The following is a 26235-nucleotide window of genomic DNA, read 5'->3' on the forward strand; positions in this document are numbered from 1 at the left end:
TTGTTACACATGTGAAATAAGAAATTACTGAAAAGATCAAAAAAAATCAAAGCTAACAGCCAGAGATAAGGGAAATATTGTAAAACTAGCTTCCAATTCCACCATAACACTGTCGAAGATCACTGAACTTACCAGTTTGTAACGAAACAGTTCGTAAGGCTTTCTCCAATAATCCCAAATTATTCAATCAAAAATAGCTAAAGGCTCCAAATCTAACTCCTACGCACAAAGAGAGACGTTTTTTGGTATTCACAACATGTAAGATGAGCTCTTCAAATCGAGGTTCTGAACAACTTTTTGGTTCCATTCAAAGAGAAATATCGTTGCAAAAAGTTCGTGTCCCAGCAAGATAATGCTAGTATTTACACTAGTTTGACTATAAAATCTTAGTTTAACAGTCGGAAAATTCAACTTGTTGTGGTGGCCAGCCCAAAGCCCGAATCTAAATCCCGTAGAAAATATCTAGGGAATCATCGTACGACATATTTAAGCTGACAAAAAGCAATCCAATAGCATCGCTGAACTAAAACTCACAATTTAAGATGCTTGAAAGAATTTTGAAATGGGCATTCGTTAAAAAACCCTGGTTGAAAAGGTGCTCTCAGGTGAGCTACTTAGGCCCTATTCCCAAAAGTATAACAAAAAAAAAAAAAAAAAAAACAAATTTACGAAACCTCGCAATCCTGCTGCTATTTTGTTTCAACCCTTCGAAATATTACGCAGTATTGCTTCTCGATTAAAACCGTTCAACTTATTTTTTAACGAAGCTTTAAATAAGAAATTTTTGTTTGAGAATGAACTTGTCATAACGAAGATTTTGCTTTTTAAAATGCATAAAGAGTTCTATTTTAATAAACTTTAGAAAGCTCGATTCATCTTAAAAAACTGATATAGAGGTTGGTTACTATTCGCTAAAAATCGAAAAACTAAACACCGATGCTTATAAATACTTTCTACTTTTAATTGGAGTGTGGTTTTATAGCAAGCTTGGATTTTTGATGTCATTATGCTTACTTCGCATTGTTGTTTTTGCAATAAGAAGTTTTTTTTAATGTTCTAACTGTTGCTATGCAACTTTACTTTTCTCTGTAGAAATTTGTAAATTTTCCTTCAAATTCTTTTTGTTGTGGACAAACGTTTTAAACTTTAGAGATGAAGTTACTAAGTCGACTCAACATTTTACTAAGCTTTATTGTTATCGTGTTCTGGTACTCAACATCTGGAACGAATTTCGATTTACTTTCTAAATATTTTAGTATCAATCAACTGAAGAGCTGGGAAGATATATTTCCGTCTTTGAATTCGCGAAGAAAAAACTGGGATAAAACATGCGGAGTCGACACGAAAGCGCATCGTTCGATTATCTACGTTAAAGTACAAAAAACAGGATCGACTACTCTTCGAAGCACGTTGCTTGTTTACGGCAGGCATTACGACTTAAATATTTGTTTTGACTCTACAAACCTTTGGGGTTTGAATTGGCCTTACCCTGTAGATGAGCTGAAATTGACAAAGCTATACGAGGAGAAGTGCGAGTTGATTGCTGAGGAGTTTGTTTTTGATCCTCTTTTAGGTAGGCCGTTTTGGTTTTTTTTTAAGTTACAATGCGCTTAGCAGATTGAAAAAAGACGCCTAATAACGTCTAAATGTATTATAACTTTTTCTCAAGTAATCAAGCTTCTTTTCTAGTTAGCAGACTTATGAAGGAAGACGCTTTCATTATGGCATCTGTGCGGCATCCGGTAGAACATTTTCTTTCCCTTTACAAGTACTCTAAAATACACGCAGCTGTAGAGCGATTAACTAACAAGTCCCTCGACCAATGGGAAAGCATGAGAGTATTTTTAAAAAACCCGCAACTTGTTCGAAATATCTACGCAACGTATAATGAGAACGAAGTGAGAGACAGACATCAAGTTAATCTCGTTCAACCCAACTTACAGTTACGCAGTTTAGGATTTATCAATGGCACTAAATCACAAATCATCGAACGCCTTGACGATTTGCACTTTGTCGTAGTGGCAGATAAATATGACGAATCCATGGTTATACTGCGAGAAAAGCTTTGTTGTACAATACAGGACGTAGTTTATCGCAAACAAAACGTGAGAAGAAGCAACGAAGAAATAAAATTAGAAGTTCCCCCAGATATTGAAAATGCAATTTTAGAATTTAATTCCGCTGATCTCATTTTTTACACTGTTGCAAAAGAAAGATTATTTGAAGAGGTAAAAAAACACAGTTATTTTGAACAAGCATTAGGAATTTTTAGACACGAACTAGAACTATACGAATCTAAATGCACCAACGAAGATGTACCTCAATCTGTTAAAGATAGCATCTGCCCACCCAAAGAGGCTGCACAAACAGGTGTCTTCGTAGAAAGCATAAGGAAACAACAACAACAAAAATTGCTAAACAAGTTAACAGAGAAGTACCAAGCATCAACTTCATCATCAGAACACAGTTGAACTAACACAGTGAACAAAACAAACGCTAAAAACACTTAAAAAGATATTTAACTTTATTTGAGAATGATCTAAAAGTTATAACTTAGTCAAAGCAGGTTAAACTCGTCGGCATCATATGAAAAGACAGTCAAATGCCTCTTGTAAAGCTCGCCTGCAAGCGATAGATTCCGTATAACCACCAGCTCTCTCTGCGGATTGTGCGGAACGAATGTGTTTCAAATAGCTAAAACAAAAATCAGATGCTCTTTATATGATCCGTAACTTTAGGCGTTTTTGCTTTGAGATGTTTTAAAAAAAACTTTTCGGAAAAATTCTTACCCGTTTTTAATAATATCATTTTCACTAGGGGGGGTAGGACCGAACCACTCGATAACAGGTGACTTGTATTCAAAGAGTGGAGCTTCTACTATAGGCTGACTCAAAATGTTCAAATTTTTCTAAAATAGATTTTTATAGCAGTGAGATTTAAGAAACGTTTTATCGTTAAATTCATTTATGTAAAACGAAAACAAAACATGTTACCTTTTTTTCAGAGAAGAAAATTGATTTTTTGGTTTCTTCCTCCTCCTCCTTCCTTCGTTTGACGTTTACATGTCGAGCAATTACTTCTTCAGCAGGTGCATTAGCATATATCTGGAAAAGAGAGTATTTATTGACCTTTACATATAATCATAAAAAAACTCTAACGACCATTGGACAACACCTAGCCTTAGAAACTATTAAGCTTTAAAAAATGGCCCAGGGAATTACCCTCTGCATAGCAAAAAGAGAAACTTCTGATTTTCACGTGACACCGTGAAAATTAGGCGTTTCGATTTATATTCTCACCATACAGAAAAAAGCATATAAAACAATCATTGGAAAATCCTAAATAAGATGGCACATTTCACAATCGTTTTATCATTAGACAGAATTAGAAGCCCTTTATTAAAACGTTACCAAAATAACTATACAATCAGACAAAAGTGTCATGCAAAACATTAATTACATTAACACCAAAGAATAAGATGCTATAGTTATATAATGAGATAGTATAGTTAATACAAAACATATTTTTGGATATTAATGCGTGAAATAGTTCCTAACATAAGGAAATTACTTACCAAATCGTTAATTAGATTTTCTTTTTCTTTTGACTTTCTCTTCTCTGAGTCGAATTCTTCTTGTATAAGTTTTTTCCTCTTATTTTCATAATCTTGTTTCTCAGACTGAACATAGGCCAAATACATTGCTTCTTCCTGGTTCTATGAAAGTTAATGCTAATAATTACATAAAAATTGCTCAATAAACCATTTAGAAACAACTGTCTAAAAACTATCAAATAAAAATACAGTAATTATTCTAATAAAACAAAAGTGGCTCTAACAAAACATCACCAAAAAAAAGGGAAGTGGAGCGATGATAAGACATTTACATTTACATAGAAAAAGAAGGTATTTTATGAATTTTCAGAAAACAAAGTTCTCAACTTATCAAAGCACATTTAAAAATAAAATTAATAAGCACCTTCCATCTTTCAAAAACATGGTTGCTTTTAAAAGATGGCAGTTCTTTTATCACAGCTATTACTTAAAGTGTTCTCAATTCAAATCAATGTTAAAACACTTTGAAACACCTTTTAAAAGCAAACAACTTACAAGTTTAGTTTGGTTTTTCTTTATAAGTTTTTCATTTTCTTTTTTATACAATTCAATTTTCTTCTTTGTTTCTTCCACATTTACTTTGTTAACAATGTTAAAGACTAAGAAAAATATAAGAGTAAATATTTTTTGTCCATTCGAAATATAAGAGTAAATAATTTTTGTCCATTAAAAATATAAGAGTAAATATTTTTTGTCCATTCGAAATATAAGAGTAAATATTTTTTGTTCATTCGAAATATAAGAGTAAATATTTTTTGTCCATTAAAAATATAAGAGTAAATATTTTTTGACCATTCGAAATGTAAGAGTAAATATTTTTTGTCCATTAAAAATATAAGAGTAAATATTTTTTGTCCATTCGAAATATAAGAGTAAATATTTTTTGTCTATTAAAAATATAAGAGCAAATATTTTTTGTCCATTAAAAATATAAGAGTAAATATTTTTTGTCCATTAAAAATATAAGAGTAAATATTTTTTGTCCATTAAAAATATAAGAGTAAATATTTTTTGTCCATTAAAAATATAAGAGTAAATATTTTTTGACCATTCGAAATGTAAGAGTAAATATTTTTTGTCCATTAAAAATATAAGAGTAAATATTTTTTGTCCATTAAAAATATAAGAGTAAATATTTTTTGACCATTCGAAATGTAAGAGTAAATATTTTTTGTCCATTAAAAATATAAGAGTAAATATTTTTTGTCCATTAAAAATATAAGAGTAAATATTTTTTGTCCATTCGAAATATAAGAGTAAATATTTTTTGCCCATTAAAAATAAAGCATAAGTCAAGATGTACTTGTATAAAAAAATCAATCTAATATTACAATAAAATTTTTTTTTTTTTTTAACTTAATAGAAAGAATAATCTTTTCTAGCAACATTTTTTTTAAACCTTTTCTCCTAAAGAAACTTGAATGATATGAAAGTTATTCAGTCAGTTGAAAAACATAATCCAGGATAATTGTGTTTTTCATTAGTCTTTAACAATAATCCAGAATAATTATAATAATAATTGTGTTTTTCAGTTGTCTTTAATAATAACATTTTAAAAAATTGGTCAACTTTAAAACAAGTGATAAAGATGGCTCCAAACTTGTAACTGTATTTCATTTGAAACCAAATGTAGGATCTGTTAACTACTGTTCAAATGTGATTTAAAGATAAAATTTAAAAAAATTAGAATTAATTATATAACAATTATAAAAGGATACAACATTTTCAAGCTTACAGATTTTAGGTAAATAATATTACTTAAATATTATAAATATATTTTAAATTATGTTAAATAGTGCTAAATGCATATTGTAGGTATTGTAAATTTTATTATAACAAAAAAAAAATCTCAGATAAACGGCTGAATTAAGCTGAATTTTTTAGAGTGATTCAAATATCTTTCCTTCTTTTTATCAGAATTACAAACTTGCTGATCTTCCTTTAAAAATAACAGCTTCCTTAATTTTAGGATATATTACATTATATTTAGCACAAGACGCAAAAAAGTTACAGCTCCATTTTTTCAATATCAAATATTATTACAAACTATTACAATGTTACAAATGAAATGTCTTTATCTTTTTTAGCATGTCAATTTTCTGAGAAAAACAATAAAACATTTCATTTATCTAGTGAAGCTTAATTTTTATAATTATTTAAATCATTTGATAAACAGTTAAAGATACAATAAACGGGGAAAAAAAAAATCAATTTAAATAAAATTTATGTTTAAAACATTGGTCAACTTGTTTATTGAAAATTGTTAATAAATATCCTAGAATTAAATTTTATCTTTAACTTGCTATTGCATTAAATAATAACTGAAAACATCTATTACACCCCTGTCAAATACACAATAGCATGCTTCACAATAGCATGCTTCTCAGATAGAAACTTAATTCAACTCCCCCCTCCCCCCAGAAACAAGAACAGGAAGACAATCTACATAATCTTTACTTTTAAACACCTTTATCCAAATATATTAAATATAAACTAACACAAATCAAAAAGTCAAAAAAGACAAAACAAGATGATATATGAGACAATTTGTTTAAGATGATGTATGAGACAATTTATTTTTAACTTAAAATGCTCAGAGATAAATCTTAGTAGATATTCTAAAAAGCTTAAAATAACTTTTCAAGGTAGAAATCATGAAACAATCAAAGCAATTAAAACAAGTTTATCCAAAACTTTTTTATCAAAATGAGACAGGACAATCAAAACGAGACGGGACAATCAAAACAAGACGAGACAATCAAAACTAGAAGAGGCAAGATATTGGAACTTACAAATATTGTAATGAGATGAAAAACTATATTTAATTATTCATAGAAATTTATATAAACTGAAATAAGATTTTGTTTTGACTTGTCTCAATATATACTGAGATACTGAGACAAGACACAGATGCTTACTTCCTTGCCTTTTTTACTATAGGTCTTGAAGGAAAATATTTGAACAATAGATGTTGGTTTATCTCTTTCTTATTTGCCTTTTTTAAAAACTTATTCAATGCAAATTTTCATTGCTCATTGACTATGGGAACATTTTTTCAATGTTCTTTTTTCTATCATGTGATGATAGAAAAACACTGTGTTTCTGAAAATGTTGGAAAATTTCTCCTTTAAAAAATTGTGCCATTAACATACCCAACCAGCCCAAAATGATTGTCATCCCACTGTTATTAAATTGAAAGAAATGGTTTACTAATAAATTATTACCCACTATGACCGTAATACAATATTTTGAAAAGATTATTAGTTGTGTTAAACATTAACTTGAACATTATATCCACTGACCAGATTCTAAATTTTCATTCCTTTAGCTGATTTTTAGATAATGTAAAGTAAGTAATTAAAAGTTTAGAGCACAACTAGCAAAATAACAGCAAAAATTGATGATGAGCAACATAACTTGTGCAACCTCTAAATTAACTCAAAATAAAATCATTTTTTGTTTAACAGATTTCATGTACTTTACATTCGCTCCTCTTGTTTAAAATCAATGAGTTTTGATTGTAAACAAGAAACAATAATACATAGAAACAAAAGTAAATAAATAGATAGACAGATAGATTGATAGATAGATACATACATACATGCATACATTACATACATAAACACCCTAGTATCAGAAGGTTTGAGGCAGAGTAGTCAAATTATAGAAACAAATTAGTAGTTATAATATTATTAGTTAATATTTATTCAAAATATATTTTTTTCCTAATATAGATATCATTTTTCACAATATAATTAAAAAATCAACAAAATCGATATTGTTTAAATCTTTGTCTTATCAAAATATCCACCTCAATTTTTTATTAAAGCATAACAGATATTTGGCATGCATTCTATTAATTTTTACAATGTTTGAAAGTGCATACTATTCTATTTTTCTTTTAATATGCTCCGAAGGGTTTGAGTAGAAGATGACTGCTGTAGCTAAGCTTTTCTACCAAGTTCTTCCCACAATAACTTAATTGATTTGGATCAGGGTATTGGGCTAGCCATTCCATTAATTCTAAAATTTGATTACTTTTCAAATCTTCCTAATTGTTTTTTAACTATTTTACAAAGATGTTTAGGATCATTATCATGCATAAAAACATAATGGTTAGTAAAGAGTTGCTTGATAAAAACTTGATGCTCCACTGTTTTCCTGTAAAAGTAAGTTTCCACTCATACATTTTAGCTATGGGAAAGGGAAAGGGATGGGAAAATTAATCACATGAGCATGTGCAATTTGTAATTTAATTTTGAAAATTAATCACTGCGCATACTCACATTCCGTAAATATTTTCCCTTTCCCTTTCCCTTTCCCGTAGCTGAAACGGATGAGTGGAAACTCACCTTAAGACTCTTTGCAGCATTTTTTTTTGAATTGTCAATTTAAAATTTATGCATAGAATCATAAGTATAGAAATGACAAACTCACCTATTTATGTTTATTAAAAACTAAAGTTTACAAGACAATACTTGATTTCAGATTATAAATAAACAAGACAATCAGTAGTTTAAAAATAATAAACTAATGCTATATAAAATCGAGCTGTATTGACAGTGTTGTTTATCCAATAAAATATTTTTTATATAGATGTAGATATTTTATCTAAGCAATTGTTATTACCTAATTATATTCTTATTTTATGTAAAAATTTACAACCTGCCTTAAAGTTTCCATTAGTAGTGTATATTTATAGAACAAACATGTATTTAAAAAAACAATTATAATCATAAATATATACTTGTTATTTCAACATCTTCAAGATAATCATTAAATTCTTGCAGAGAACAGAAATCTTCTTCTCGCTTGTTGTAGCTGAAAAAGGACTTTCAAAAATACTTAAAAGGAAAAAATTTTGGAGAGGAAAGATTAAAAATAATCTTTCCTCACCAAAAGCTTTGCTGTTTAAAATGTATAAAGATATCTATTACAATAATTATCAGAAGGTATTTATCTTAAAAAAAAATGACACAGAAGTTGGTTGGAAAAACCAAATGCCAAAAAAAAAAAAAAAACGTCTGCAATTTTTATAAAAACTAGGTATTTGACATACATTTTCAAAATCTTTTTCCTGACATCTACTTCTTTTTCAACAACATCATCTTCAAACTGTTGATTTCGAAAGTCACTTCTTCTTAATGCAGTATTGCATTGAGGGCAAGCTGCTGAGGGCCTTGTAAATAAAACATCCACACAGGTTTGACATCTAAAAATTAAAGTAATTAAGTTAAACAAAGTAATTAAGTTAAACAGTAATTTAAGTTAAAACTAATATTAAGACAATCTTCACAATACAATTTTTGTTTGTAACAAATGTTTTCCAATTAAAACTTCCTTTCCACTGTTATTTTTAAAATACTAATATCTGTAAAGAATTGTCCTAAAAAGTTTTTAACTTACAACTTATGCCCACATACATTTACTAGCAGCTTTAATGATTTGTTCCTGTAACTAGTTGTTTTGCATCTTGGACAAGTTTGCTCATCCATCACAAACACCAAACATTTTGCATACTTTATTCTAGAAACAAGAAGCCATGGTTCATGACAAATCAATATTCTTTGATTGGTCAATGGTTTGTTTTTTTGTTTTTGTCAAATTTTCAGTTAAAACATATTTTATGAGTAATAAGTATTAGGTCATATTGTCACAATGTTTCAAAATTTTCTATAAAAAAATTGAAATAAAAAGTTCTTAGATTTAAATCAAGCTTTGTAACTAAATGCAGGTACACTGTAAGTCTAATATACAAAAAGACAACTTTCCCTAAAAAAAATATTAAAAAAACCATTACTTGAATATATATATATATATATATATATATATATATATATATATATATATATATATATATATATATATATACATATATATATATATATATATATATATATATATATATATATATATATATATATATATATATATATATGTATGTATGTATATATGTATGTATGTATGTATGTATGTATGTATGTATGTATGTATGTATGTATGTATGTATGTATGTATGTATGTATGTATGTATGTATGTATGTATGTATGTATGTATGTATGTATGTATGTATGTATGTATGTATGTATGTATGTATGTATGTATGTATGTATGTAAGTATGTATGTAGAGCCTTAAAATGTCTTTTTCTTTTTTTTTTCAAAAGAAGGTTTTTTTATATTTCTTTTAGGAAAAATTGTCTTTTTGTATATTAGACTTACAGTGTACCTACATTTTGTTACAAAGTTTGATTTAAATCTAAGGACTTTTTATTTCAATTTTTTTTAGAAAATTTGAAACATTGTGACAATATGACCTAATACATACATACATACATACATACATACATACATACATACATACATACATACATACATACATACATACATACATACATACATACATACATACATACATACATACATACATACATACATGCATGCATGCATGCATGCATGCATGCATGCATGCATGCATGCATGCATGCATGCATGCATGCATGCATACATACATACATACATACATACATACATACATACATACATACATACATACATACATACATACATACATACATACATACATACATACATACATACATACATACATACATACATACATACATACATACATACATACATACATACATACATACATACATACATACATACATACATACATACATACATATATACATACATACATATATTACATACAATAGTAATTATATTTTAAAAGGGTAATTTTGCATTTGTGAATGAAATCTGAGATATTTTACATTTCAAATGTTATGAATTTAAATGTGACGACTGTTACGAATTTAAATGTGAGTTTAAAAAATGCAGATACGAAATTTTTAAATAAAAAAAGAGACTTCAATTTGAAGCTGCTTGATTCAATGCATGCTTGCCAAAGAGCAATCTTCGTTTGTTTATATCTCGTGTTCCATTGTAATTTTCCTAGTAAGTTTAATGCTGCATGCTTTGATGTACTGACATTAGGGGGTATTTACTGTAAAAAAATTTTGGTTATAAAATAAGCTATTGTTTAAGCTATAAATTTATTAACTTATTTTAATTATAATTATATTTTTGCTTTAGAATGTCTTTTCAAAATTTAGTTGTTTAAAACAAAATAAAATACTTTTAAGACCCTCTACTATTTAAGTTACCCAGCATATACATGAAAGAACTCTTAAATTTGGTTTTCCACCGTTATTCAAAAATGGCTGAGATGGTGTTGATAATATTGAATGAAATGGTAGATAATGCGTTGGTGAGAGGTAACCGATAAAAATCCCCTGAGAGAAAAAATATTATTTCATGACATAAATGCTTTTTAAAGAATTAAAATGACTCGTCTACAGGAAAAGGTTTTAACGTGCGAATGTCGAAAAACAAAGAGGAAACAGAGCGACTTAGTCACCACATCAAAAGTGTACCAAACGAGATCGGAACTTTTACGAAGACGCGGAAAATTCTTCAAGGGAAAGAAACGTCAATGCTTGAATTCTTATGACAGCATTGTCAAATTCCAAGGAAATGGTTTTTACCATAAGATGGAAACATCTATAATTCTACAAGTTCCTCCTAAGGAAAGAACATTTACGTTAAATGATGTTATACCCTCAACAAAATGCGTTGGAAATGATGTAGCTGAAGCAAAAACGTGCGTATTAATCGAAAACACTTTAGATAATCTTCTATCTTCTGAAGTAAAAAAGAATAACGTGCACACAAAGTTTCTAAAATCTAATACGAATTTTAAAGAAGTTTCTCCTCATTCAAACAATTTTGTATCTAATAAATTATTTCCTCATTTTGACGTTGAAAAGGCGAATGGTGATTTTCAAAATGGCGTCTTTAAAACTGTCCAAAAGAAGCTCAATATCCAGAAACTTAATGAGACTTTTGATGACTCAGAAAAAAGAATAGCAGAAGGATTTATAAAATTTGGACTCTTTCAGTCTGATGCACCTGACTTTAAAATTGAAGGTATTCTTCCTAATTATGAGGCTGATAAAAAAGAAGTTAAATTAAGTAGTGGACTTGCTGAAGTGAAAAATTACACAAAAAGGAAATCTCAGTTTGAGTTATATATTCATTCTTTGGAAAAACCAGGAATTTTAACTACAGAAAGACAAAGAAAAGGGAAAAAAATCTCAGATCTAAAGAAGAAACAAAACTATGGTAAAGAGTTAATTGAGGCTGTTGTTGCAGAAGACTGTAAAAATCTTGATAATATAGGATTATATAAAAAAAGGCGCGGAAGAAAACCAAAACAAAAAGGACCATTTTTACATTACTTAGATATATATGTTAAAAATAAAGACAAATATATTAATGATGATTATATTTGTGATGTCACTTATGACGACAAAGCAAGTATTGCAAATACAGAATGTAATTTAAATTATAATTTATTACTTGAACCATCATCCCAGTTACCAATAGAAAACGTTGAATTGCATAAGCAGGACAATATAGAACAGTCGAAAAAAGAAAATTGCTGTGATATACTTAACACTAGTTTGGTTAATAATAGTAGTATCACTACTCCATATGTGGATGGTAATGGAAATAAGCTTATAATTAAAAAAAAGCGTGGCCGTCCTAAATTAGTAAAAAAAGAAATACAAGATAATAAGTGTTCTCTTCATATTGATAAAACTGTTGATAGTATTTTAGGTTATCGTTATGGTAAGAAATCAGCTGAAGTCTTAGTTTTGTTCAGAAATGGTACTAGTAATTGGATAGAGCAGGATGATCTATCAAAAGATTTCTTACTGAAAAAATTTTTTCAAAACAAGAATCAGAATTTTTCAGTCATGAATCGTTTACCTTATCTAATCCATGCAACCGGCAAAAACAGAATTGAAAAGCTGGTTGAAATAAAAGACATATATGAGTTAGATACTGAGGAACCAGCATACAAAAAGCAATGTTCAAACTTAGATGTAAATGGTACACCAAATGATCTGCAATTAAATACAATACATTCTGAATCAGCTGAAAATATTCCGGTGCAAAATGGATCAAATGATAATGTTAGTGTTTTTGATGTTGATCCGAACAAGCAGGCCTTAAGTGCCACTCCTAATGTTACTGAGGTTTGGTCTGATGAAGTATTGAAAATGTCTTCACCATCCAAAACAATTGAAGATGTTGATCATACATCAAATAAAGCAATAACAATTGCAGAGCTAAATGATTTATGTAAATGTGTTATATCTTCTAGTCATATCAAACTCTACCCATACGAACTTAATAGACCAATAGTTTCAAAGTGTGATGGAGATTTTATGCACATTTATTTAAAACATATACCAGTGAAACTTCCAGTTGTGCTGCAAGAGTTAAGCGATGGTTTAGATTTACAGTCATGCACAGTTCTGATAAACTTGTTAGAGGATTGTGAAGTTTCTGACAAATGCCAAGTAGTTGTCATTGGTGGGATAGATGAGTTTTTTGCTCACACTCATATATTTGAAAAATTGTTAAAAAACTCAGCATCAAGTGAGCTAAAATCTTATCAAGAAGATGTATCAATGTTGCGGTAAGCAGTTTAGTTTAGAGAAGTTATGTCTAACTTTAAATAAATAGCATTTGCATCAAAGAAATTTCTTGTTTGGCAAATATTTTGTTTAAAAATACTTTTTAGAAATGCTATTTAGGTTATTATTTTGTTTTTTAATCATTTTTAAAAGTTTCTATTTTATTTTTAACTTATGCTTTTAAATTTTCTGCATATAACTCTCAAATAAGTTTACCATGTTCAGAAATGAATACCCTTTAAGAAAATTAACTGCCTATTCTTATTTATTTTTTTAAAATCTTTTAGCTATTTAATCCAAACCATTCGTAACTTCAGTAAGCCAATTGTTGCTGTTATAAAAAAGCCTGTTGAAGGTTTGCCAGCATCTTTGCTCTCATTATTTGATATGGTATTTGATGAGGTAATTTATACATTTTGTAAATTTGATTTTGTATTTGATATTTTTATGATAATTATAAATTATAGTCATGATTTATTATGCTTGCCCATAATTGTGCAATGGTGTTAGTAGGTTTGCTTAGTTAATGTTTATAGTTATGCTTTTGTTATGAGATTTGTATTAATGAGTGTTAAATTTTACTTTTAGCAATGCGAGTGTGTTGAGCAAGCAGAGAACAATTCTAAAAACTTAAATTTATTGAACAAAGCACATGAAATAAAACAGGCTGCATCTAATCAGTGTAAAAACTTTGTCTTTCCAAGAGTGATCGGGTTAACTCAAAGTAATGAGGCACAAATCATGGGTAATCGTCCAAGACAAACAATAACTGATTTTAATGTTTTTGATATCAGCATGTTCAGTTGTATGAATTTGTCTAACCAATTAAGGACTAGTGTGCAGCATATGTGCAACAATGGTATGGTTGATTTAAAAACTGATGTTCATCAACAAGAACCTGTGGATTCTGAGACTAATGACTTGATAACCCCAATTGCATCACAATCTGGACAAAAAGAAACAGAAGATGTTGAGAACTTAAAATTTAGGTTGAATTTAGAAAAAGAAAAGTATCTAGCTGACCTACGAATGTACCTTGATTCCATAAAGTTTTCATAGCTATTTTTGCTTTGTTTTTTGTATATGTATTATTGTGGCTATTTGTTTATAAATTAGTTTATTGACAAAATTAGTTTATTGTCGAGATATTTATTTTATTTTTATAGTTAAATATTTATTTTTAGAGAGCAAGTTTGTTCTTGAGTTTTTGGATATTTTTCTTTTTAATTTTTTAAAAAAAACCTTTTGACATAAATAACATCTTGTAGTTAATATGCGTGCAAATTGTGAATATATTATATATACATATATATATACATATATATATATATACATATATATATTTATATTTATATATATATGTATATTCTTTTAAACTTATATATTTTAAAATGGAGTGAAATTAATTGTTTATTTATTATTTTAGGTAGAGTTATATTTCTTCTAACCTTGCTGGAGAAAAAATATGTTCTTTTATTTTTGCAGCAACTGAAATCATTTTAGATGTTCTAATTAACTCCCTTGCAGTGTCTTGTGATGTTTTGTTAATCTTATTGGATTTCCAAATAAAAGGGACTTCTCTAAATCTAAACCTGTCTATATCACGTTCTTTTAAACTCTTGTTAGTTTAGTGTTAGGGATTGCATTTATTCAGTCAGCTAGTAAATAATATAATATTTAAAGGGCTATTCATCTCAATAGATATCTCTCTGTCTCTTAAGCTATATATATATATATATATATATATATATATATATATATATATATATATATATATATATATATATATATATATATATATATATATATATATATATATATATATATAACAAGGTGGTAAGTACTGTAAATAAGACGATAAATTCAGAACATTTTGTAAGAAAAAAGGCTAATGACGTTCCTCGTAAACTCCTGTGCCGTGTAACCTTTAGTTGAAATTTAGCGCGTTTACACAGTTTTACTGGGAGTAACAACGTTTTATTTCGATTTTCAATTCGTATCTTGCTTTAAGACGTTGTAAGCTAACCCTATTTTAAAAATTCAAGGATGTCTGAAATAGATGTAGCGCTCTTCTCTTGAGAAATAAAATCTTTGTTAGAATAGTTGTTCAAAGAGAAAAGTTATAATGATTCAGATGAAGGTTTGTGAGGTTCGAAGAACTCTTTTTGGAGATTCGTGAAAATTATAATGATTCAGATGAAGGTTTGTGAGGTTGGTTCGAAGAACTCTTTTTGGAGATTCGTGAAAAAGTTCACTTTTTGATGAAAACAGAATCTGATGAATCAAAAGACAATCTCAACTTTTTCAGTCTGTTAATTCGGGAAATTAACATTAATTAGACATTCATCATGTTTAATCTTAAAAGATAAACGCTGACTACAAAATCTGAAAGAGATTAATCTCTATGTTCTAACATCTTTGCTATTATTAATATTAATGATGTGAATAATGGTAAACAAAAAGCGAACAGCTTTGTTTTAGAAGGCATTCAATAAAGTTAATACGCAAGAAGATTTCCAGAAAATGAACAATATCAATTTAAAAAAGCTACATGCTCACTGAACCGACATAAATTAGCCTGCTTCTGTGTTATATAACATTTAAATAATAAAAACCATAAAATTATCATGAATACAAATTTAATAAAATAGCAGCTCAAAAGTTTTGTGTTGTTTTAGCAACTAAAAAAAAAGCTAATCACCATTTGGTGAGCAAAGTAAAAAATAAAAAAACTGAATTACTCCTTTCTTGCGTCACAATAAAGTAAACATCATTTATCAAACAATGAAAAAAAAAATTTACCCAAATGTTAAATTGATAATTTTATTGTAATTCATCATTTCGAGGTTTAAAATCTTATGCGTTGACAGTTAGCTACAATTAACTTTTGTTGACTATTTGGACTTGTTTTGGATTTGTTTGGTCAAAGATTTTTATTTTGTTTTATGGTGGAAATTAAGTAATTGAAAGCATTTTCGTAAAAATTTTCGCCAATCTTCAAAATCAAAAAAATGACCCAAAACACACAGAAAGAATTGAAAACTCGACAATTAAATCCGTTTTCAAGATTTAAGTATTTTATGTATGACGTAAGTTTTAAGTTTCATGTAAGGATCTCATTGAAGTACACGTACTTCATGCGAAAGATGAAGTGACACATATGGAGTTTTTAACAAAATAATGACCCATAAGACACAGAAAGAAATGAATTTTCAACTATTGAAGCCGTTTCAAAGCCCAGACATGATTCCGATTAATGATTTGTGGGAACAAATCAAACAAAGCCGAAAACCTAAAGACGAGCGTCATCATTAATTATGTCGAATTCCGCATCTTTGCCATCTGTTATTATATACTTTTATCTAAAATTTTCATGATAAAACTCATTTCCATTTCAGAAAGATTTTTTTCTATAACTATATGAATACAAAATATATATAAAAAAGAAGGCTTCGTTTGAATACAATAACATTAAACCTGATGGTTATTTAGGTAACCAGCATGAATATCAGGGTAGCCTAAATATCACAACACCATTTTAAAATGGAATAATCTTTTCATTTCTTAATAACTCACATTTATTCTTTTATAAACAAAAAATATATTTCTTTATTCAGTTTTGAAAATTACATCCTTAAAATAACCACCATTTTGCTCTTCACACTGAGTGCTCTTTCTAAGACGTTAAATATTTATTGAACCTTTCAATTTCTTACAGATGTTGGCCTTCAAATGGTATATTTCTTTTTATTTTTATAACACCATTATGCTGCTAATATATCTCTGGTATGTTTTAGGCTGAAAGAATCGCGAAGTTCTCAAAAGTTTCTGGTTACCTTTTACCAGTGATAGTAAGAGCGTTTTCAGCCTATTCTTCAAGAAGTAAGGTCCAGTCATCCTTCCTGCATTCATACTACACCAAACCGTTACTTTTACGGAATGCAGACTACACAGGTGGACTTTCTGCCAAAAAAACTGATTATTTTGTTTGTTATCAAGTCCGTTTAGTTAGAAGTAGGTCTTGTCGCTTACGAGGTTGAAAAAAATGTTTTTAAACAACAAAAATAAAGCATGGGTTAGTCAACCAGTTTGATTCCTCTCCATACTTGCTATATACTTGCATGTCAACTCTCATAAATGATGCACATCAAATTACCTCTTCGTCAATTACCCAAGTTGCATCATCAAACATCTTACTTTCATCTGCAAATATCAAGATTAAGCATCTCTTCATTTTTTGGTTTGCCTATTTGGATGATAACTTTTTATCTTTTTGTCTCGAGTTTAGCACTCTCTGTTACAATAAAAGAATCTGCCTTAATAAAACTGATGCCTAATTTTTTAATTTTGTGTATTCGCCAAGACAATAGGTTTGATTTCTCCAATGGAATAGTTTTGTTTTGTATCAATTCCAAACTTTTCAGATATCAAGTTTAGCATTTCAATTGAAGAATATTTTGTTATTCTTTTATTAAAAACCTTTTCAATTATTTGAAATTAAATATTTTTACCATTTGGTTTGAACAAAGATGAATACTAAATACTACACTAATCGTCCCGTACATCACCACTTAACAAATGAAAATGAATCAAAATCGAGCATCAGATTTTTTATTTTTTGTTTATAAATACTTTGTAGAACACAAAAAGATAAAACAAAAAGAAAATGCAGTGTTTTTCTTTTCTTTTTTAATGTAAAAAAAAAGTTTCATTTACAATTAAAAAAAAAAAAAAAAGCAAAACAAAACAAACTTAAAATAAAGAATCTGATGTATTTGAAATGTTTCTTCTTCATCGGGCTTAATATGATTGAATTGCGCAACTTGGTTTGACATTTGGATCTATTTTCAATTACACTAATAAGCATGGTGAATTTCTCGATATCCACAATGTCTCGATTATCGCAATATCCTTAATTGTCTCGATTACTTATTACTTAAACTATTACACGAAATACTTAAGCTTTAAAATTATTGTTAAAATATCCTTATATTATAATTTTCAAAAATTAGGCTAAAGAAAGAAATATTTTGTTACAAAAAAAGTTCAGGTTTTGATCTTTTTACAAAACCAAAATTTAAAATTACAAAATACATTTTAAAAATTACAAAAAAAGACCTGAATATCGGAAACCATGCATCATGATCATTTAAAGCGCAACTAGTTTTTCTGTCAGACTCTCCGCTGTGGCGCTTGAGTCAAATGTTAACTGTGCCAATAGTTTGCTTAAATGCTGATGAAAAATCTGAAATACTACTGAAAGTTTTAAACAAGGATTAACATTTGTGGTAAAAGACTGTTGTAAGCTGAAATATGTTGTTCGATATTCTTGAGGTGCCCACGCCATCAGGGTCTAATATAAAAACTTGCTTTCCGACGAGGGAAAAAAGCTATTAATTACATGCCTAAAGCATTCTACATTCTTATCCGAAACATCAGAGCTTAGCATGTAACATCTCTGAGCTTGTTTAATAAACTTTTGTATTTTTACAAAAATAAACGTTTGTTCTTGAATTAAAGCAGTATTTTTAAACTAATGTGTATAAAGAAACACTTTACCATATTTAAATGAAACGAAGCCTTTTTGCAGCTTTTCGTTTAGAAAATAAGGTAGGTACGATGGGCAGACTGTTAGGGAGTTAAAAGTTAAATAAAAATGATAAAATGAAGATAATTTACCGAAACGAATCGTCTCCGAGTGCAATTCCAACTAGGTCCGGTAACAGAATATTCTATGGAGATGCTAGTTGACTAAGCTCACGGTGAATTTTTATGGAGTTTATGAGAAACTCCGTTGAAGATGCAGATGATTCAAATTTTGCAGATTTTTCTAATTTTTCTACGTCATTACTAACGTCTCAAAGTAAAGTTGAAGAAATAAGTGCATGGAGTGTTAATTCATTTGAAATTCATAAAGAAGACGAAGTAGGTTTAGCTTCTTCTGCTGCTGTTCCCGAGGCGCTGAATGATAATTTTATTCCATGCTGGAATTCGTATTTAGTTGAAAATGTAAGCAAAGATTCAGTTTATGATGCAAGACAGATACTGAATAATTGTTTTCTTCCTTGTATTGTTTTAAAAAATGATATGGACAATTGCTGCTTAGTACCAAAGTAGGTTTTTTTTAGTTCTCTATTTATAAGGTAAAAATGGTGTCTTAAGTGCTTACTGAGTTTTAAAGATGTATTAACTGTAGTGGAACCAATAGTTTATATATATATATATATATATATATATATATATATATATATATATATATATATATATATATATATATATATATATATATATGTAGATACATACATACATACATACATACATACATACATACATACATACATACATACATACATACATACATACATACATACATACATACATACATACATACATACGTACATACATACATACATACATATAAATTATTGGTTCCACTACAGTTAATACATCATCACACACACACACACATATACATATAAATGCATTAATGTTTACATTTGATGACTTTTGTAAGATTTTTATAGATTTCTAGTCCAACTATTCACTAAATTAGGCCATAATAGCTAGTCTGTTAAAGGTGTTGGCATTTCTTTTCAAAATACTAAAATCTTTGTTGAAAATAGTGGCAGCAAAATTGCTTCATTTATTCCAACAAATTGTAGATATGTATGTATTTCTCATATGCATCTATAAATTGTTGGTGGAAGAAGAAGAAAAAAAGCAGATTTTTAACAGGTTATTTATTTCCTGTTAATGTTACCTAACATACCTAATTTTGAGGTTTTTCTTAGGAGTGGCTTTTTTAGAATTACAAGGCACAAGGTCACTTGCTTAGATTAATTTTCATTTCAGTAATCTCTTATTCCGGTTTTTAATGTTTTAAAGTTTTGCATAAACCTTAATGAGCAGGTCAATAAATTTCACTAATTAGATTTATTATGGATTTGAATATAAAAGTTGTAAGATTATTAAATATATAGTTGGCTTCACAGAAAAATATTGCTTCTGTTTTTTTATTACTTGAATTTCAATTCATAATAAAAATATATATCTGCTTGGTTGAAACAAAGTTTGTGCAAGAAGTATTAATTAGCTTCTTGTTTCTTTATTTTCACAATTAAGTTTGTTCATAAAATTAAATTGGATTGTAAATAAAACTTACTTTGTTTTGGTAGTTCAATCTAAGCACAAAATGCATTTTTACCCTGCAAAATAAATTTCAATATTTATTTTTTGAAAGATAAATTTGTTAATTTTAGCATTTGTTTTTGTTGGTTTTATCATTAGAAAACTATTTTTTGCTAAATGTTCTTTTTAGTTTTTTAATCCTAAATGAAAGTACTAAACTTGGAAACCTGAACTTATTATTTAAAAGCACATTGAAACAAATATTAGCAACATTTAACGAAAATTGAAAATTTTAACATTTTAAAATTAGTTTGTTGTTTTTTGAATTTCTGTTTTTGTTAAAATTTAATTACCTAAGTGACAAATACTAATAAAAAAAGTTCCCAATTAAAGCATGTTGGAGTTATCTCTGATAACATTTTATTATGCTGATATGGTTATCTTCTAAAATCATTTATAATAGATAAATGGTAAAGAAAAAAATTAACTAAATTTTGTTTAAAATCATAAATTGAATACATAAATAAAAACGCAAATAAAGTAAAGTTTCAATTATTTGAACCTTTTCTTTTTCAGGTACATTGAATCACAACTTTTTAGTGATTTAAATTGTGAGTTTCATGATCCAGTTAAAGCTTGTGATACACTATATTACAAAAGTACTGTTGAAAATTTGGTTTCTGATTTGCAATTATCAATGGTAAGCTGTTTAGTTTAAACAATGATTCTTTTTAAAAATAAAAAAATTTAAAAAATTAAACAAATATTTCTTTTTAAAAATATTTAAAATGTTTTTTCAGATATTTTTTTTATTTAAAAGAACTCTTCACATAAGCTCCTTTTTTTTTTAAACAAAATTAATTTTAGAATGATGAATATCAATGGTTAAAATCTTTGAACGTTTATCAATATGGACTTTGGAGCTCAACCTTTGATTTTCATTCAAATGAAAAAGATTTTCAACTTCTGAAAAATGACAAAGACAATCAAGTAGTAACAAATTCTGATGCAAAATATGCAAATCAAGATTTAAATTTTAATGGAGAAAGCATTTGCTTGGTTGAGTTTGAACCCAGAACTCTTTTAGAAAATAAGAAGTTTAAAGAACTCTTTAATGGTAATTATTCTTTTAGTCATTGTGCCAGGTAAAATTTTTTTTTGAGTTTCATCATAATAAGTTGTGTACTAAATATAACAGCATATTTAAATAGAAAAGTCAATTTTTAGCAGCAAAAGTTTTTTTTTAGTAGCAAAAAAATTTTGCTGAAAAAAAAAAAAAGAAATTTAAGATGTTAGTCCTTTCTCTCATCTGTTTATGTAACATTTATGTAACTCATAATTTATGCAACTCATAATTTATACCAAGGAATTTCAGATGAATTGTAGGGTAGAGAAGCAAGGTTTTGAAGCAGCCTTCTTATTATTGTTGAGAATATTACCTTTCATATTCCACTGGTAGTTGTATGATCCTCTGGAGGACTGCAATTATTGAGTATGCAATTGAGTACCAATCTTTATATTTCTTGGAAAGAAATATTTTTTGCTTTCCGAGATAAATAATTAATTCAATTGTATGATTGCATCAATTGCACCATTGTAATCATGTAATCAGATATCAGGCCAATTAGCTTCAATAGCTTTTTTGTTATTGTTAAATGCTGTGTTATTAAAACTTTGCGTTCAAGTTATTGTTTTAAGCAAAATTAAACGCAGCAATAAATAGTTTAAACACAGCAATAAAAAGTTTTTATTAAAAATTTTTTAATTACCTTATTAGTTAATATAATTTGATTTTTTTTTTTATTATTTAGAGCTGGTTTTAAAGTCTTTTTGTGACCTTCATGCTATAGTTGAAACACTCTCTTCCCAAGTTAAAGTTAATTCAGAAATATTGCTGCAAGAACTTACTGTTCGGGAGCAACTCCAGAGACATAATGAGCTACAAAATACTTTCATCGCAGCATACATGAATGTGGAAAGGAAGATTGCAGAAATAAACAAAACAAGGAAGAAAAAAAATCGATTTGTTTTCATCAAGTATGCACATGAACAATATAAGGTTGCTACTTTATTTGTTCCATAAGTTTATCACCATGATTTCAGGTCAAATATGTAACAAAAAGTCAATCATTTGAATTTGTGAAGTTAGAGATTTTAATATTCTTTATAGGCCAAAATAAATCAAAGGTTTAAAATAGTAGCTTTTTTTTATTCTGCTCTTAACATCTGGACACCATCAGTTTCTAGACAGAGTTGAGTTTTCTTTTTAACTGATGATATGTTTATTTTTCCATTTTTACTTCAATTAGAATGGTGATATTTCAATACCATATTTAAAGAATGAAGGTGGACCAACTTCTTCAAGTCTACTTCACATGACAAAGAGTAAGGGACTGTTTTAATGATTTAAAGTTTTTAATTTTTTTTTGTACAAAGGAACTTACCACTAAATTGCCACCTGTAAATTCTTTTAAGACTTTTTACTTTCCTTTTACTATCAATCTCTCAAAAATTCTAAAATTAGAATCTTTTTCATCCTTGTATAATGCCCTGTGCAAAAAAAATAAAATCTTTAGTACTCCTAGAAAAAAAAGATTTTTAAATTTTGGGGTTAATTCAGTTCCCTACAACCCATTTATTTTAATCCAGAATACAAAATATATATCATATAAAATGAACTAATGTATAACCCATTTAAGTTTTTGACCAACTGAAAATACTCTAATATTAAATTCATTTTAAATTTTCATATAAAAATAATGGAACCTTTTTTCACTCAACATGTTTTCTTATGATGGTCAATTATCCTAATTTTAACTATTTTATCAATTTTTTTATCATTTAAACAGAAGAGAAGAATTTATAATTTAACATATCAATACAAAAAAGCTCGAGGTTATGATTAGGAATTGTCCTAACCTGTGCTCAAACTTAAAGATAAAAGATTTATTTTTGTAACCACAAATCAGATCTATCAATAAATACTGAATTAAACATGTGCATAAAAAAGATATAAAATGAAAGTTTTTTGATATTTAAATATTAAAGTTAAAAATTTACAGTAGTTTAACTATCCAGCAAAGAAATTCAGCTAGAAGTACCAAAGAAAATCGGGAATCTGGAAATATCACCAAATAACATCTAGGCAGAATATTTAAATCAGTGGAATGTTCTTGTCCTATCTGTTTGTGTGGAAAGAGTGTATGTAGCCTAAAAACCATTAAGCTTGAAGGAGTTTAATTAGGTCTGACCTCAACCTTTGGATGATGGAGAATTTGAATTGCTTAAATTTCCTTGATTAGTAATACTACGGTACTCATGCGTAAAGAAATTAAACATTTAAAAGAAAAAGAACAATGATTTAAAAAAAAAAGATTTATTTTAAAATTGTAGTTAAGAACATGAGGGACACATAATTGTTCAATTTATCATCTCTAGTTGTTGTATTTTTTTTTTTTTTTAATCGCGTTCATTATAGTTATATTTTACAAAACAGATTGGTTACGTTGGTTTTGTTTTATTGCACAAAAAATCGCAATAAGTAAAACTAATTTACTTTGTTTAGTTTTACAAGGAATTGAAAGAGACGACGAAAATGTTCCGAAACTCATCAGCGAATACATTTTAAGCAGTGAGTTTTTTTTTACTGAGACTCGCATTAAATTTAAAAAAGAAAGAAACTATTTCAAATATTTGACCAACCAGCGTCTATTCGTCAAACATAGAAGGATGATTTTCGTTTTTTAATTTTGTTATTTGTTATGGAAAAGTTTCTTATTAGCTTTTTTTTCAGTTGGCAGTGAATTCGATTTGAAAACTGAGTTGAGGATTGTCTCAGAAGGCGTTTCTCGTTAAAAGTTACACGAAATGCGCACAAAACACAAAACGGAGAAATCATTTCACACTTCCAGAATTCTGTTTTAAAGTTTTGTAAGAAATCCTGCCTAAATATCATTTAGCGCCAATTTTTTCAGCGAGTTATATTGGTGTTGCATAATAATCGCGTATCTACCAATCCGTATCTACCTCGTTAAAATTAATAACGTTTTGTAGTTCATAAAATGAGTTGATAATGTTCAAATAATTGTAATGTTTTATCAGACGTGTTGCATCAAGAAACGAATAAAGTGTTCCAGAATTATTACAGTATTCAGCTGCAGGAAATGGTTTAGATATCCGAAACGATCACTTAAATGCGTCTACAAGTTTCTGCGTTAAAATAGTATGCATGAAGTATAATATATAATATATGTTAGATTGGACACAAATAACCATTTTTATTGTGATTGATTTTTATACTAAAATTTTTAGAAGTCATTTTATAAGATATTTTGTTAATTTATCATTTACAAATCAATGTAAAGTTCTTTGACCTGCGAAATAATTTTTTTAATTTTCCTACTTGTTTTCAGGTACGAAAAATGTTATCTTTTTTTTTTTTTTTTTGGGGGGGGGGGGGGGAGAGGAGGGGGTACATGTTAAAAACGAGTTTCAAAACTTTAAAATGTTTTTTTACACTATAATTGTTTTAAGCAAGTCATTTGAAACTAGCTCATTGGCAATTTTAGCTCGAATGTAAATTTAAAAAGCATCTTTTTTTTCATGTTTTCAGGCAAAAGATTCATAAAAGAAATTTCGTTTATTCCATTTTAAAGTAAGAATGACCCCCTCTTCTTCTCCCTCCACCCCACCCTTGCTTTTTAGGTCGTTAAGGCGGTTGTACAGTACTTAAAATCAAAAAATTCGTTTTTTAAGAAAAATGATTTTTGTAAATTTTTCCTCAAACTGCATTAAAAACTGCTTAATTGTACAAAGCGAAAATCATCTACCCTTACTAGTTCTTGTTCTTGCTGGTACGAGTTCTTGCTTACTTTCTTGATTTTAGCACATTTACAGACCCAAGGCAGTTCGCTAACTATTTTTCTTGAATCAGTGTTTCTCTAGCCAAATTTAATGTTTTCTGCTCAAATCAGGTTTTTCTTATATCGTGTTTAAAATAAAAGTATGACGGGAGAACTCTTTGACAAAAGCCTACCATAATAAAAAATACAAAGTTTAGAGAAATCAGATATAAATTGGGTTGCGATTTCTTATTAACTACAGATTTATTAGTTTTTCCTCCGAGAAAGTTGATCAACAAAAAAAGATCGAAATGTAAATGAAGACTTTTTTTACTAACGAGTCTTAATTTACTAAAAAACGCAATAACGCTTCTTAAATGCCTATAATGTGAAGAGTGTTTGCACTTCAATTCATCCAAAAATGTGGCTCGAGCATTGAAAAATTTTTTGGATTATTTATGAAAGGAAATGAATAGAAATAGCTATAGTACTACATAGTTTATTCTGTTGTCTATAAAAAATTTAGTTAATAAAAGCCAGAAAAAAATGCTGGAGAGGAATTAATACCTTCAGGTTTTTTTGTGTTTTTCTCCAGTCAGGTTTTTTATTTGGCGAGGTTTCAAAACCAATAAAATGGAGAATGGATCTAAAATTTGGCGCAAATTGTTTACAACGTTAGCCATTTAAAAAAGATTCTGTCCCTAATCACCTGAAAAATTGCCTAAGTCGCATATAATTTGGCACTGTTAAGACCTACTTTAAAGTCTTTAGTACACAGTATAATCACGTCTTGTACCCAATTTCAGGGTTTTTTGCCTTGTTAAAGTAGACCAAAATAAAAATTTTAAAATTAATCTTTCACAGTTTAGTTATTTATAAAATATTTAAGAAGTTTGAAACAAACTTTTTTCTAATTGCTGTACCACAACATTAAGCGAAATCTTAAAAGTGACTGAAAAAAAACAAAACAACAACAAAAAAACTCATATATAGAAGAGGCTATCTTTCAAAGTTAAAAAAAGTGAGGGCCTTCGAACAGTTTTCGTTTGATTCAGTTATGATTACCTGAATGTTTATCGATGGACCTTTTCAAACAAAAC

The 26235-nt window shown here is 28.1% G+C and overlaps 4 protein-coding genes across 7 annotated transcripts; 3 read left to right on the forward strand and 1 right to left on the reverse strand.

Annotated features, from left to right (window-relative positions):
* Window positions 1–891: 891 nt before the first annotated feature.
* Window positions 892–10589, reverse strand: LOC149890442 (CDK-activating kinase assembly factor MAT1-like). Of its 4 annotated transcripts, XM_090085519.1 has the most exons (10): window positions 10488–10546; window positions 9330–9385; window positions 9020–9139; window positions 8673–8825; window positions 8361–8434; window positions 4109–4212; window positions 3575–3715; window positions 2994–3104; window positions 2790–2908; window positions 892–2694 (listed from the first exon to the last, which is right to left on the reverse strand). In XM_090085519.1, the coding sequence occupies exons 3-10, from the start codon at window positions 9106–9108 to the stop codon at window positions 2583–2585; spliced, it is 903 nt and encodes a 300-aa protein (XP_089941645.1). In that variant the 5' UTR covers window positions 9109–9139; window positions 9330–9385; window positions 10488–10546; the 3' UTR covers window positions 892–2582. The 4 variants fall into 4 exon arrangements, 2 of the variants coding, with proteins under 2 accessions (XP_089941645.1, XP_089941644.1); XR_016451886.1 differs by lacking the exons at window positions 9330–9385; window positions 10488–10546 and having other exon boundaries at window positions 892–2480; window positions 2515–2694; window positions 9020–9169; XR_016451885.1 differs by lacking the exons at window positions 9330–9385; window positions 10488–10546 and having other exon boundaries at window positions 892–2199; window positions 2320–2694; window positions 9020–9169.
* LOC149890443 (galactose-3-O-sulfotransferase 2-like) lies at window positions 1153–2631 on the forward strand. Its single transcript, XM_090085517.1, has 3 exons — window positions 1153–1573; window positions 1690–2480; window positions 2515–2631. Exons 1-2 carry the CDS (start codon window positions 1153–1155, stop codon window positions 2469–2471), a joined length of 1203 nt encoding a protein of 400 aa, XP_089941643.1. The 3' UTR covers window positions 2472–2480; window positions 2515–2631.
* Window positions 10590–10717: 128 nt separating the features above from the next.
* Window positions 10718–14421, forward strand: LOC149890444 (uncharacterized). The gene is made up of 3 exons (XM_090086239.1): window positions 10718–13168; window positions 13454–13568; window positions 13755–14421. Exons 1-3 carry the CDS (start codon window positions 10965–10967, stop codon window positions 14223–14225), a joined length of 2790 nt encoding a protein of 929 aa, XP_089942365.1. The 5' UTR covers window positions 10718–10964; the 3' UTR covers window positions 14226–14421.
* Window positions 14422–18874: 4453 nt separating this feature from the next.
* On the forward strand, window positions 18875–24716 carry LOC145182913 (uncharacterized). The gene is made up of 7 exons (XM_090085982.1): window positions 18875–19279; window positions 20871–20994; window positions 21162–21411; window positions 22106–22353; window positions 22604–22679; window positions 23860–23925; window positions 24088–24716. Exons 1-7 carry the CDS (start codon window positions 18939–18941, stop codon window positions 24147–24149), a joined length of 1167 nt encoding a protein of 388 aa, XP_089942108.1. The 5' UTR covers window positions 18875–18938; the 3' UTR covers window positions 24150–24716.
* Window positions 24717–26235: the final 1519 nt, after the last annotated feature.

The sequence above is a fragment of the Hydra viridissima genome, unplaced genomic scaffold, assembly GCF_058129835.1.
Source record: "Hydra viridissima isolate aposymbiotic clone 2 unplaced genomic scaffold, HvirCarnegie_v1 scaffold_4, whole genome shotgun sequence".
Taxonomy (NCBI): domain Eukaryota; kingdom Metazoa; phylum Cnidaria; class Hydrozoa; order Anthoathecata; family Hydridae; genus Hydra; species Hydra viridissima.